The sequence below is a fragment of the Kryptolebias marmoratus genome, linkage group LG19 (assembly GCF_001649575.2).
Source record: "Kryptolebias marmoratus isolate JLee-2015 linkage group LG19, ASM164957v2, whole genome shotgun sequence".
NCBI lineage: Eukaryota > Metazoa > Chordata > Actinopteri > Cyprinodontiformes > Rivulidae > Kryptolebias > Kryptolebias marmoratus.
The window spans coordinates 11,421,742-11,434,753 of NC_051448.1; the positions used below are offsets into that span (position 1 = coordinate 11,421,742).

The 13,012-nt window shown below is 39.4% G+C and overlaps 1 protein-coding gene across 2 annotated transcripts in view; it reads right to left on the bottom strand.

Annotated features, from left to right (window-relative positions):
• The window catches only part of esrrgb (estrogen-related receptor gamma b), a 108,694-nt gene extending 96,155 nt beyond the window's left edge, over positions 1-12,539 (bottom strand). For both annotated transcript variants that reach the window (XM_025008364.2, XM_025008361.2), the window contains exon 1: positions 12,216-12,539. In XM_025008364.2, the coding sequence (XP_024864132.1) occupies positions 12,216-12,232 (17 nt within the window). In that variant the 5' untranslated portion in view covers positions 12,233-12,539. The remainder of the gene's footprint in view (positions 1-12,215) is intronic.
• Between the last annotated feature and the right edge of the window lie 473 nt (positions 12,540-13,012).

Here is a 13,012-nt window from a genome sequence, read left to right on the forward strand (position 1 = left end):
TTGCCAAGTGACTTGCAGAAGCAAACCCCTGCTGCTCGTTCACAAAAATCAGTGAGAAACGTGTTTGGTTTGTGCCTCCTCATTAATCTGCATGGGACCTCATGACTCTTTGAACTGGCAGGTCTCCAAAGGTGGCTGGCTGCTGTACGCCTCACACAGTGTGTGTGTGAGAGTGTGTGTTGTAAAGGTACTGTAAAGAAGGCCTCAAATCCCTCCAGGAGGTTGCACTTACATGAGAGCATTCACATGTATGGGAAATATTGGTTTGGTTTCATTTAAAGAGTTTATACCATTTCAGCAACATCATTTGAACTTCTGAGTACATTATATATACAGTGAATTTATAAATGTATGTTTATAAGCCATAGTATAAAAGTATTAAACCACTCTTTCATTCACACTATTGTTTTCCTTTTTTCCTGTCATTTCTGTGCCATCTAACTTTGTGCTATTTTAGCCATTCATACATCAAAACATTCAGCTTAATCATGAGATGGGAGCTATCACTTTTAGACTTTCTATAATTTTAAACTTTATTTTCCCCATAGAAACATATTGAGATATCTTTAAATCCTTCAAAAAAATTTATTTTACAAATCTGTTTCAGCATACTGGCTGTATTCTTTCTTCTTATGTTACTTTTAGCTTTTAGCCAGGCGTTTGTTACTTTTAGTGTTCTGCTAGTTTTAACTAGACTTTTGATATGTTTACCTTATAGCTGTTTACCTCTTAGCTTGTAGTTAGTCTTTTGTTTTAGCTATGCTTTTGCTACTTTTTGCTAACATTTTGCTGCCTCTAGCTAGGTTTTTGCTACTTTTAGTTATAAGCTAGTCTTTTGCAGGTTTTAGCAATTTTTATTTATTTTTATTTATTTCACCAACTCAGTTTCAGCTTCTTCAGCAAAATCTATCTGCATTCAAACAAACCGAACAACCAGAAAACAACAACAAAATTTCTCTGGTTTCTTTATATTTTGCTCCAAGGAGCCACCTTTTCTTGTAATCTTTTAAAGTGGTATCGATCAATATTTCCCAGGCTTTCAAAAGGCTTTTTTCAAAGTTTTCCTTTGGACTTTGGCCGTTTTCTTTTTTACACTCTCTGTCCACTCTTAGGATTTCACCAGGACAGAATATTGCGTAGTGTGCGCTTTAAACACATAAGGAAAGTTGACAGGTGAAAAACAAAAGTAGTTTCAGGACTAAAATAATATTCAAACAAATAAACAACAACTATCTACAGCAGATGAACAGAATCTGAAAGCTATGTTGGGAAAAATGCAACAAAGACCTGATCCTGGACCTGAGAGCTGCTTTATAAGTTTACAGCTAAGAGCTCTTTGGGATTGTCCTTGTTGGTGCTAAAATACTAAAACTGTCAAACTGCATTATTTTTGGCACATCTCATAGATTCAACTAAAAATTGTGTGTTTGTTTGCACACAACACTGACTCATCCTTTGAGTTTATAGGTTTAGAAATCAAGACTATACTTTCAAAGACCGCAAGAAAGTCTGGCTCCATAAAAGCAATATATGAAGAAACAAAGTATAGGACTATTGTCACAAATCCAAAATGGGTTAAAAAACAAAAACAGCTGGACTTCTGTTCTGTAGCTGAAGACTTCTCGCTTCATTTGATGCAGCTCCTCGAAACATCTTCAGCTCTAAATTAGAAGTCCAGTTGTTTGTTTTTACACCTTTTTTTAAATTTATTTATCATGTCCTGGATGATTGAGAATCTACACCAGCGTATTGTAACAAAGAAAAATACATTTCAGTTTCTGTGCTGCTATCTGTGTTTTGGGAGTCTCGGCTGGTATGTTCCTGTAAACAAAGTTTAACTCCGATATATAAAGATGAGCTGACATTACTGTGCAGCGGTGACACAATGGCCCCATGTGAGCAAAATGTTGATTTTTGGGCCCTTTGTGCTCTTTGCAGACTTTCTCATCTTATTTGTAGTTACTGAACAGAGGATATATTTGTGCTTGACTGAAAAAATCAAAATTCTCACCTTTAATAAGACCCAGCCCTGGTCTCGGAGGACCACTATCCTGCATGTCTTAGTTGTTTCCCTGCTGTGACACACCTGATTTGACTGAATGATTGAATAACAAGCTTCTGCAGAACTTTAAGACCTGCTGTAAAGCAGGGGAACAACTAAAACATGCAGGATAGAGGCCCTAAAGGACCAGGATTGGGCACTTCTGAATTAGAGGGACATCATGACTGCACTTTCAACCCCTGGGAAGAATTGATAAGAAGTTGGTTTACAGAGCTGTATTTCTTTATTTCTGCTCTATGATCTGAATTGACCACAAGTGTCACATCAATCTCAAGCTTTTTGTGCATATTGCTAATTGGTTAAAAATGGGAGGCAATATTTTTACAGTGAAAAGGACAATATTTTGTCTCACTTGTAGGACACATGCAAAGTGTCAAAGTAAAGGAGAACATGGCAGCTTCCAGATGTCAAAATAGATAATTCTATATTTATGCTATTTTATCACAGAGCTTGTGATTGGTCAGACAGCCATTAAACAAACACTATATGGTTTTTACGAGCCACATCCTGCCATCACTGTAAATAAGTCCCTTCTCAGATTATAATTAGTTCCAACACAGAAGTTTGAGCCTCAATATTCTTTGAAAATATCAGTGATTGGAAAAAAATAATAAAAAAAATTAGCTTCACAAAACGTTAAACAGAATGTTGTGTGACAGTGCTTGGAAATTAAATGTTTCTGAATAGTTTTTGGTCACATTTCCCTTTTTTTTTGTTATACTTGGACAATTTAATTTGTATGTGGCCGAAACATGATCTACAAACACATAAATACGATGTCTACCCCCAATCTAAATTTCTTTTCCTTTCCAAATGAAGTAGCGGTTTAACCATGGCTGTAAACAAAGCAGCAAACAAAGCTGGGTTTTGTTTGGTTGACACGACAAAAATAACAAACTTGTAGTCGAGTTGTGGTCCGACCCGTGGTTCTCCTCTTGATGACTAAACGGCTTCTTTTACTTTTTTTTTTTTTTTTTTTAAATCATTGTACGGTAATTTTTAAACACCTGCATTAGGGCGGTATAAAACCTACCTGCTGTAGGACCACGCCACAGAACGCACTAAAATAAATGGCGTCTTTGGTGTTTGTCTAATGTTTACATGGTTGCCCCAGCTAATCAACATTAGCCAACTCAAAACCGGGTATAGTTCAGGGATTTTTACAGATACGGAGCTAAATGTTTGTGTGGTAGTAGCGGAGAGTCAACCTCAACTCATACTTTGAGCACTAACATGTCTTAGAAAACATAATTTAGAAGGTTTGACCAAAATGGTTGCAAGTCTGCCACATATAAAAAACAAACAAAAAAACGATTCTTGTTATACTTTTTAGATCTTTTTTTCCATGTTGGTTTTACAATGTGCTGAAACAGTTTGAATAGAGATGGCATAAATTCAAACATTATTATCTGTCTGTGTTTTCAGATCTGCAACTAACTGTGCACTTAGTGAACTGTGACAGAAGGTTGTCATACTTTGGACTTTAGTCTCTGTAATTTCCATCACAGAATAGAACCTACCATTACCAATCACCGCTTCCTATGGCTTTTTTTCTCCTGTAGATTTACTTTGCAGCAGCGCACACTTGCAATTAACTTCACCAAAAAATTTCCCTCTTTTTGTGTTTTTCAGACAGTTTGAACTCTCACGGCCGCCACACAGAGACGTTTTTCTTTTTAAAGACGCCTCTTTATCATTCCCAAACAAGATTTCTTGTTGTTGCTTTTTGCTCGAGCAGCATTCGATACTCTCTTCCGCCTTGGCAATTTCACCACGTCTCTCCTCGTTACGTCAGGCTGGCCGGAGGAGCTCCGTTCATTCGTCACTGTGGTGAACGGAGACAGAAACTTCCGGGTCGGGGTGGGTTTAGGTCCCCCGACAGCCATGATCTCTACTTCTGGCTAAGATTTCACTTCATTCATTTCGATCTGATAAGAATTCAGGGCCACTGAACAAAAAGAAAGTTGGAACCAGAGAGGAATTGTTCTCTCTTTTTAGGGAATATAAAAAGTCCAGAGACACTAAAATATGAATGTGTATGAGGGAATTTCCAGTGAAGAATCATTAGGTGAGGGCAAAAAAAAAAAAGTACAAGATTAGATGTTTATTTTGTTTTTATTACACTAAGTTTAATAAAACGTGTAAAGGCTTTGCCACTGTAGCTTGTCACAGGAGGACATGCAGGTCAAGTTAAGTATTCGAACCCTTTAACAAGCCTGGATTAATTTAAGATTTGTGCTTCTTTTTCTGGGGTTGTTGGTGGAGGAGGGTGGGGGCACTGCAACAACATCTGTTATCATTTTTTCACGCTTAATGACATAATGTTGTAATGTGGGGTTCTGACTTTGCCTGCTCGGGAGGACTTGGAGCTGATGCCTCAGTGTTTTTTAATGAACAATTTAGCCAGCAGGTCAACCATCAAACGCCAAGAAAATTACAAGCTTACTCTGGAGTGAAAGACACTCATTTTAGAATCGAGCTTATTAGTGGTCTTAACTCTGTTATTTTATGAATGATAAACTATCTGAACAAAAGTGGCAATGATTTATTTATAATGCAGACTATTTTACTACAAACCACCATGTGTTTGTAAAGAATGAGTCAAAAAGTAACCAGGATCTCTAATAAATCTCCCAACTAATGGTGACAGCCAGCTTTCTAGTTTGCCTTCAAGCCAAATTTGAGACAGATTAGTTCTGGGAGGAAAAACCTTTCGTTGTAGAATATTTACTTCCCGAGTTTCATTCGTCCAGAGGGTCATGAGATATGTTGACAGCAGGCGGATAAAAGCCATAGCTAAATGCTAAATTAGAAAAACAAATTTTAAAAGATAAAGATAAAGTTGGTAGCTAAAAAGGAGCATGAGAAGACAAAAATAGAGCAATGCTGAAGTGCATTTCTGAGAACAGCATTTTTGAGGGAAATGAAGAGATCTCAGTATAGTACTGCAGGGAAAGATTTTGTGAATAAAGTTAAATAACTCAATAAATTTAAAAGTTACAAATACTAAGAGTCCTAGCACACTATTTCTATAAAGAAGTGGTTTAACTGCTGTAATCAGATGACAATAACAAATGCTGAAGCATCCGTCAACAAGAAAAGTTTAATTTTAATATTAAAAAGGCAAACAAAAGCCGCTTTAAACTCATGACATCAAAATATTCCACGTTTTTCAGAAGTCAAAGCCTTCCCTCACTGTACGAGTGAGACATCAGGCTCCTTTTGCTTCATACATCCATGAGATCTCAAATAAGAGTCAAACGTTTATCCCTCTTTTCCACTAGCAAGAGAAAAAATAACCATATTAGAGTCTGTGGTATTAAACCTGGCCCTTAAATTGTTTTAACACAATACCAAAGCTAACTTTGGTATGAAGAATTTAATTTAAAATGCTAAAAAGCTGTCGTAAAAAGCAGGTTTGACGTTTTATTTCGCCGTCTTGATTTTATTCCTTCAGTTTTTTTTGTTACACTAATACGTTTTCATGTCTAAAGATAATACTGAACTTTTTACCCCTGCAGTAAAGACCCCTCTGAGACGCTCACACTTTCCTTAAAGTTTAGCTGACTGTGACTCAGCGGGCCAAAATAAAGTCGCATAAAAACGCCACAGAAATGAATTAGAAGGAAATCTGATCTAGTTATTGTTATGCTTCCTGTGAAGTTTTGGCATCACTTTGGGAGTAATGAGATCAGAAAAAAAAAAAAAAAAAATTAATCAGGAAAGGCCAGGATTAAGGCTTGATTTCTTAAAGAAAAAGGCTTTTACTCCAGGAGGTGAGGGGTTATGGCTAAAAACACAAACGCAACAGAAAGAAGGATCAATCAACATAAAAAAAAAAAAAAAAAAAAAAAAAAAAAAAAGACCTTTTTCTTTGACTTTGATACTCCGTCTTCTCTCAAATATAAATACCATTATAGAAGGAATTAAGAAGCCTGCTTAGCAACCTACTGGCATCAGACTGCATTACATTGGCTGCAAGCCCGAGAAGCAACGAAAACACTGGCCCGGGCGAAGACTCAGATTTGGCTGAAGGAGCAGGCAAAATATATTTTCAGTAACATTACATCAGTGAGCGCAGCGTGCGCCTGTTTTTAAGTAAATATCAACTCCAAGAACTCTGATTTCAGAGCATTGCATCACCGCTGCTGATGCTGCATGATTAGCAACAGACAAAGAGATAATTTGTAATCCTTTGGCCTCACAGATCCTGCTGTATTTCACACACAAGCTTTATAACTTTATAGCTTATATGCTATACTCTGGGAAATGGCTTACCATTGTAAAGTGGGGTTATAAGATTAGGAAACATGGTTCTTAAAATGTCTCAAAACAGGCAGCCTTCCCTGATCAGCGATAAAACTGTCGCTCGTCTTCTGCTCTCACTAACTCTCTTTTCTCAGCTGGCCTCTGTAGACATTTTCCATGAAGTCGCAGCGCTTTGCTCCGTCTAAAGCCTACGAGATACCACACAGTGAATGTAAAAGTGATAATTCACACGGGGGGAAAAAATGACTGCATGGCTAACTGGTTAGACTGGAGGACAATGAGAGGTGGATGACAGATTGATAATGGGTGAGACGGATCGTGTGCTTCTGTTCTCTCCATTATCATTTTTACTGGTAAGTTTGTCTGAAGCCACACATCCAAACTCCTGCCTTTTACAGAAGCTGGAGGTCCATTCGCTTAGGACTCACTGTGCACCAGAGACTCAACGGTTAAAATAAAAGGAATAGTCACCACCCTGATGGCCAGTATTTACAATTTTATGTGCCGCTGATCGTTCAGGTGGAACTTGCTGTAAAAAGATTTCACTTTTGTAGAGAGTATTGTAGAAAGACAAATGAAATGTCAATGTGTCTGTGTAAATATGACCAAGAACATAATCTCTACTGGGACTCTCGGGACCAACAAAGTTCTTAAATTATTCTCAAAGTGTGAACTGAAACATTTACTGTGGACGTGAAAACCTAAAAGACAGCTGGGAGTGTGCAAATGATTACAGCAATAGTAAACTCACCTTTTCAATTTAGCTTTAAACTGACTTTTTACAGTAAAATAAATGCTTTATTTATCTGGTTATCATTAAGATTCTGTGGCTAAATTCTGAACCATTATGCTGTGTCTTTACTTGTAATATACATATTATTTAAATTTTTTCCATCTTCAGTCCAGTGCATCCCCCTACACACACACACACACACACACAACCTCAATACACAGCAAATGGCAAACAGACCAACACTTCTTTCAAATAATTACTAATTCAGGAAAAAAATTTTGGGGAAAGAAAATAGACAACCATGCAATTGTGGATTTTCAGTGAAAAGCCATAATTCTGACAGCTGAAATGTTAAACTGATAGTTTGATGTGGAAGATTTGCCAAAGGCCGACACCATGGTGACTACAGTGCGACTTTGCTTGTTTTAGAAATTCATTTTATCTTTTAGACTGAAAAGAAGAAAAGCCTGGAGACAATTTTTTCCGAACGCTAATGTTTATTCCATAGTTTGCCTGACCTGGAAAAGCAAATCACGCACAGTTTCATACTTTGGGAAGCTTGGCTCAGTGGGAAGGGAAGAAGCCCTCCAAGTGGAGGGTTGAGGGTTTGATCCCCAGTTTCCGCCGTGTGCCAAAGTGTACTTGGGCAAGACTCTGAACCCTATATGCTCCTTGGTGTATGAATGAATAAGAAAGTGAAAAAGTGCTGCATATAGAGTAAAATATAATTGAGTGAGAAACATTGTGAAACGCTTTGCAGAACCTGGAGAGGTTAAAAAGGCATAACAAAGTGTAGACCGCTTAGGACCCAGAATTAAGGGCGAGCCACTCGTGTAACTGACTAATTATAGCCAAGATGGGTTCTTAGCCAGATCCAGCTGTCAGTGCTGAGTTCAGATACCCAAAATGACAACTGACAGAGATTCAAAAATGATCATTTCACACACCACTAAATGTCACGTTTACTGCAGTCATCTTCTATACATTGTCTGTGTTCCTTAGTTATGGCATTAAATCTGTCACACTTGTTTCTGTGAAACAATAAAATAAGACAAAATAATGGACTCCTGACTTCCCAGTGACGTAATTCATCATGTTAGCCCTCAACATACAAATGTTTCTAGAACCTAAGACAGGTTTAAAAGCACAGCACAAGTGTGGATAATTACTTAGTTCAGCTGGAGGTACCCATGTTTAGTCTTACTGAGTCACGAAACGAGGCGTGCAGAGGCCTGAGGGTCTAAATGCAAACAAGGAATCCGACTCACTTCTCTTTACTGACCGAACAGCTCTCGGAAAACCCACATGAACGCAGCACTGAAGGAACCACGACAGCGTGGGGAACCGACAAAACACACAGAGGAAAACTGGGACTACAATGAGCAAAGATGAGGAAAAGGTGTGCTGATTGCAAACATGGATCAGGTGGGACACGAGAGCGGGAAAACAAAACAGACAAAACCACAACATGCTGTTAATAAACCGAAAACTAGGTTCCTTTTTTCTCCATTTTTGTTTCTAATAAGAAATTCAATGAAGAAAAAATTAAACTGCAACTGTTCTTGTAAGTTTAAAACCACTAAAAAAGGAGCATTTAAATACGTTACAGGGGAAGTTTTCATTGTTACAGATGAGCAGTCGACTGACATCTGTGCCTGACGAGGCTTCTGTTTGCGTTTCCACTCAGTTCACTTCAAGCACCTCTTTCCTGATAGTTGCGAAGAAAAAAAAAAATTGGGCTTTTCAAAACACGAGCATCCAACAATGCAGGATTAGATAAAACAACGTGCGTTGCAGTCAACCAGATGTCATCCTCTGTCCCGTGGCTGGAATGTGACGCCGCATGAAGCTCAAAAAGAAGACGTTCATTTAAGGATTACGGCGCACACTTTGTACTGACGCATGAATGTGGGCAGATGAAAGATGAAGAATGAAATGATATTCAAGCGCCATTTTTCACATGAGCGAAGATGCAGGCGGTGTAAATGCCGGCAATCAAAACAAAGTTGAGGAGATCCTCCCCGTTTCAGGGGCTGGCGAAGATAACATCTGTGGAAGAATCCTGCCCTGGCTAAAGGTGGCATCTCACCGGGCTGCCACTGTTGGGAGATTCATTGACACAAAAAAGTGGGAAAATTGAAAAAATAAACAAATAAATAGGACTGAATTTTCCCTTGTTGTCTCACTGAACCCAAAATTTTTGCGACCAAGTGACTAGTTATTCTTGTGGTCATGTTTTGAGATGTTTTGCTAACAGACAGGGAAAAAAAACAAAACAAAAAATTCTAATTCAGTGCAGCCCAGTCAGGTCACGTTTCATCCTCTACAGCCTTTGACCTTACAGAAACCTGATCCCAGTGTGCTGTCATCTCAAACCAAAACAACGGCATCACATTTCTGGGTTTGTTTGTTGAAAATGTCAATAATTAGCAGCAGCAGAAAGTCATAAAAGCGACAGATATGTGTGGTCCGGTGCCGCCGTTGCAGGGCCAGCAGGTTTCCAGCAGCAAGCAGCCATGGCAAACTGGACTCTCCTTGTTCTCACACTCTGCACCAAACTGCGGGGAAATATTTCTGGTGGCGGGTGTCAATTACTCTCTTTAAACAAATATTCAAGGCTTCTGAATATCAACATGGCCTACACGTCTCTGTTTAGGGCATCTGATACAGGAGGACCACACACATGGGGTCACCTTTCAGCATCGTCGAGCTGCTCCTGCTGACTTCCCCCCCCCCCATTCATGCTGTATACATCTTTTTCTGCTCTGTCTGACATAAACAGAGCCCATTTTCCTCTGGCATTAGTCAAGAAACACCTACAAACAAAATGAAGGGCTGTGTTCTCTTGAACGCCAAATTAACCACTAGAGAAATGTTATGATTCTGTCACACACTTTGGCTTTGAAGAGCTGTCTCACACAAAGCATCAGCTGGAAAAACTCATCCATCACTTTCACCCTGAAATGGCTTCCTCGCAAATTGTACGCCAGTTAAGTCGACAGCCGTGCCTGGCTCCGCTCCATCTGGTTCGGCTTGTTCAGGGCAACTTCAAATGGTCAGCTTCGTCCGTGGAGCCACATGACGCGAAGCTCAAAGTGTGCCGCAGATGTGCTGCACAGCTTGAGCAGAAACGTTCCACACACACACACACATAAAATCTGCAAAGGAGGCAGAAACTGCTGCTAATAATTTGAAGTATCAGACTGAGGCAAAACCACAAGAAGATGAGGTCTTGTGAGCTTTTTTTAGCGTTCCAGAACGTCACAGAGAGACACACAGCATCAAAACTATTCAGCTTACTTCGTCACTTCAAAAAATGTCAGTGGGGTTAAATGCATATTTATTCCAAATTACTAAAGTCAGAGTTACATTTTTTATTTTGCAAGTCATCAGATTTTTGTATTTTTTCATTTACAAATAAGCACAGAACCACTAAGTGAGCAATACCTGCAAACAAGGAGGGGAGGACCAGTTTAGAGCTCCAAATGCAAAAATATATTAGGTCTGATCTGATGAAGTGGGGCTCCGTGGAAACGGTATAAACAACAAATATCTTTTGTGTTGTAGTTAGTTATTTTCATTTTGACCTGATTGACAAAATAATGGCAAGTCCAAGCAGGCCAAAGACCAAAGTGAACTGCAGCCACTTCAGTTTTAAAATATGGTTTTTATAGAGGTTCATATTAATGCTGTTTGAGGACACCTTCATCAGTTCTGCTTTATGGGATGATTGACAGTTTCTGATTATTTGCAAACAGCAGCAGCGGCGGCTAGCTGTAGCACTTCTAGTGCAGCCGGAGGCACACCCTACAATAAGGTTGTCCAATCCTGGTCCTGGAGGGTCACTATTCTGCATGTTTTCCTTGTTTTCCTGCTCCAACACACCTGATTCAGTGGTTAAATTACCTCTTCATGTTCTGCAGAAGCCTGTTAATCACCCATTGATTCAAATCAGATGTGTTGGAGCAGAGAAACAAGGAAAACATGCAGAATGGTGGCCCTCCAGGACCAGGGTTGGACACCCCTGCCCTACATGAATATGATTACTTTTCACATGGCCTTTTTAAATCAAAAATTGACAACGTATAGAACACGAGAACTGTAAAGGAAATATATTCACATTTATTCCCCTGAACAAACATGCCCACATAGAACCACCAAGGCTGACAGAGTTTAATAATAGAGTTTGCATGAACTGCTCCAGTTTTTTTCCTATCTATCAGCATACTAACAGACTGAGGTGAACCTGCTTGCTGGCGTGGTCTGGACATGTAGACAGTACAGCCCGATACACAGAGCACCTAGCATCATGGTGGCCACAGATCTCGCCTCACGCCCCCAGTAGCCATTCCAGTCTATCAGGCTCCTATTCTTCTTCTGAAAAGTCTAAAAGTCCCAAAGAAAACTTGCAGTCTGAGATCATTTTATTAGTAAAACATGTGACCATGACAGTAATCAGTTGTGGTTTTGAGCTCTGGTTTGTTAATTTGTAATGTTTAAGTTTGGTTAATCTTTGTTTTATTATTGTTACATTTTATTTTGAAGCTCTTCTCTGTGTTCAGTTAGATTTTGCCATGTCACTGTTTGGATTCTTAGTCACTTTGCTTCATTGTTTTGGAAAGTTTTTTTCCTATTTATGTTTCAATTAGTTGTGTTTTAGTTGTGTCTCAGTTGACTGATTGTCCACACCTGAGTTTCATTCTGCTCATCATCTCTCCCAGTTCGCACCCTTCCCTTTGTTTTTCCACATCACTGCCAGATTATTGTGTGGGTTTAGTCCGCTACTTCTTTGCTTGAAAAAGTTGGACTCTAAATGTTTCAAACCCCCCACCGAAACTGCAATAAATGCTAAATTTAAACCAAAAAAAGAAAATGGGCCACCAGTCAGCTGAGCGCTCACTCACGCAAACTGAATATCTGCAAAACATCTGTGAGAATAAAAGTGTTTGTGCCCCCCACTTCGTTTTATTCTGAATGACAAAACATCAGTTTAAGGCAATATGATGTCGATTGAGGGAGTTAAAGTTGATTTATGTCAACAGCCCCACATGTTTCAACACACTGCCTGAGACCTCCTACATGAGAGGGATTTTTTTTTTTTCTTAAAGTGTAAAAACTATTGTGAAAAAGAGTCAAAAGTCCACCACTCACCAGGAAATTGAAAACATGAGGGCATTTTCACACAGGAAGGGAAGAGGACGCTTTGATTTCTCCAAAGTGTTGACAGAGCAAGGACACCTTATCCAGAATCCTCCCTCCCAACGGCGCCTCGGGCAGCACCGGGTGCAACAAAACTGGAGTTGAGCTGCAGGCCACTGGTTTCACTGAAAGCACATGATGTAATTCCATCACCGAGCGTGCTCTCTAATGGGATTGTAATTCTGACCTGGAGGTGGAGGGCCTAAATGAGGGCCAAAATCTCCATTCACAGTTGCAATTAGACAAAATGAAACCCAGGTGTCTCCCCCCCCTCCCCCTATTTTATCAAGAGTTCAAACAAACCACGTTGCCCCCACAGTTTACGCACGGTAAACCCAAAGCAAATGAGCGTCTTTTGTAGTGTGCTGGTCGAAGAAAGAGAGAGAAAAGCTCTCAGCTGTGACATTAAAAACCAATCTGGGGTTTTCATATCGAGCTAATAGGAGTCATATGGTGAGGAAAAAGACACCAGCAGTCCACACCAGGGATTGATGTGGAGAGCAGAGTGAGAGATGTGTTTTTCTCCACGGTGAAAACAGACACCGTAACTTGTGGACAAGCAGCAGCCGCTCTTTAGAGAGCGGTTTTGGAAGCAAATGGGAAATATAACCGCCCGTGACTTTAAATGCAGCCACAGTGTAATAATGTAAAGCAGCAACAATCTGCACAGTGTTACGCAGATCTAAGTTATTGTTATATTTGGATACGAAGTGTGAGCCTAAATCAGTCTCTAATACTTTTACTGTTGG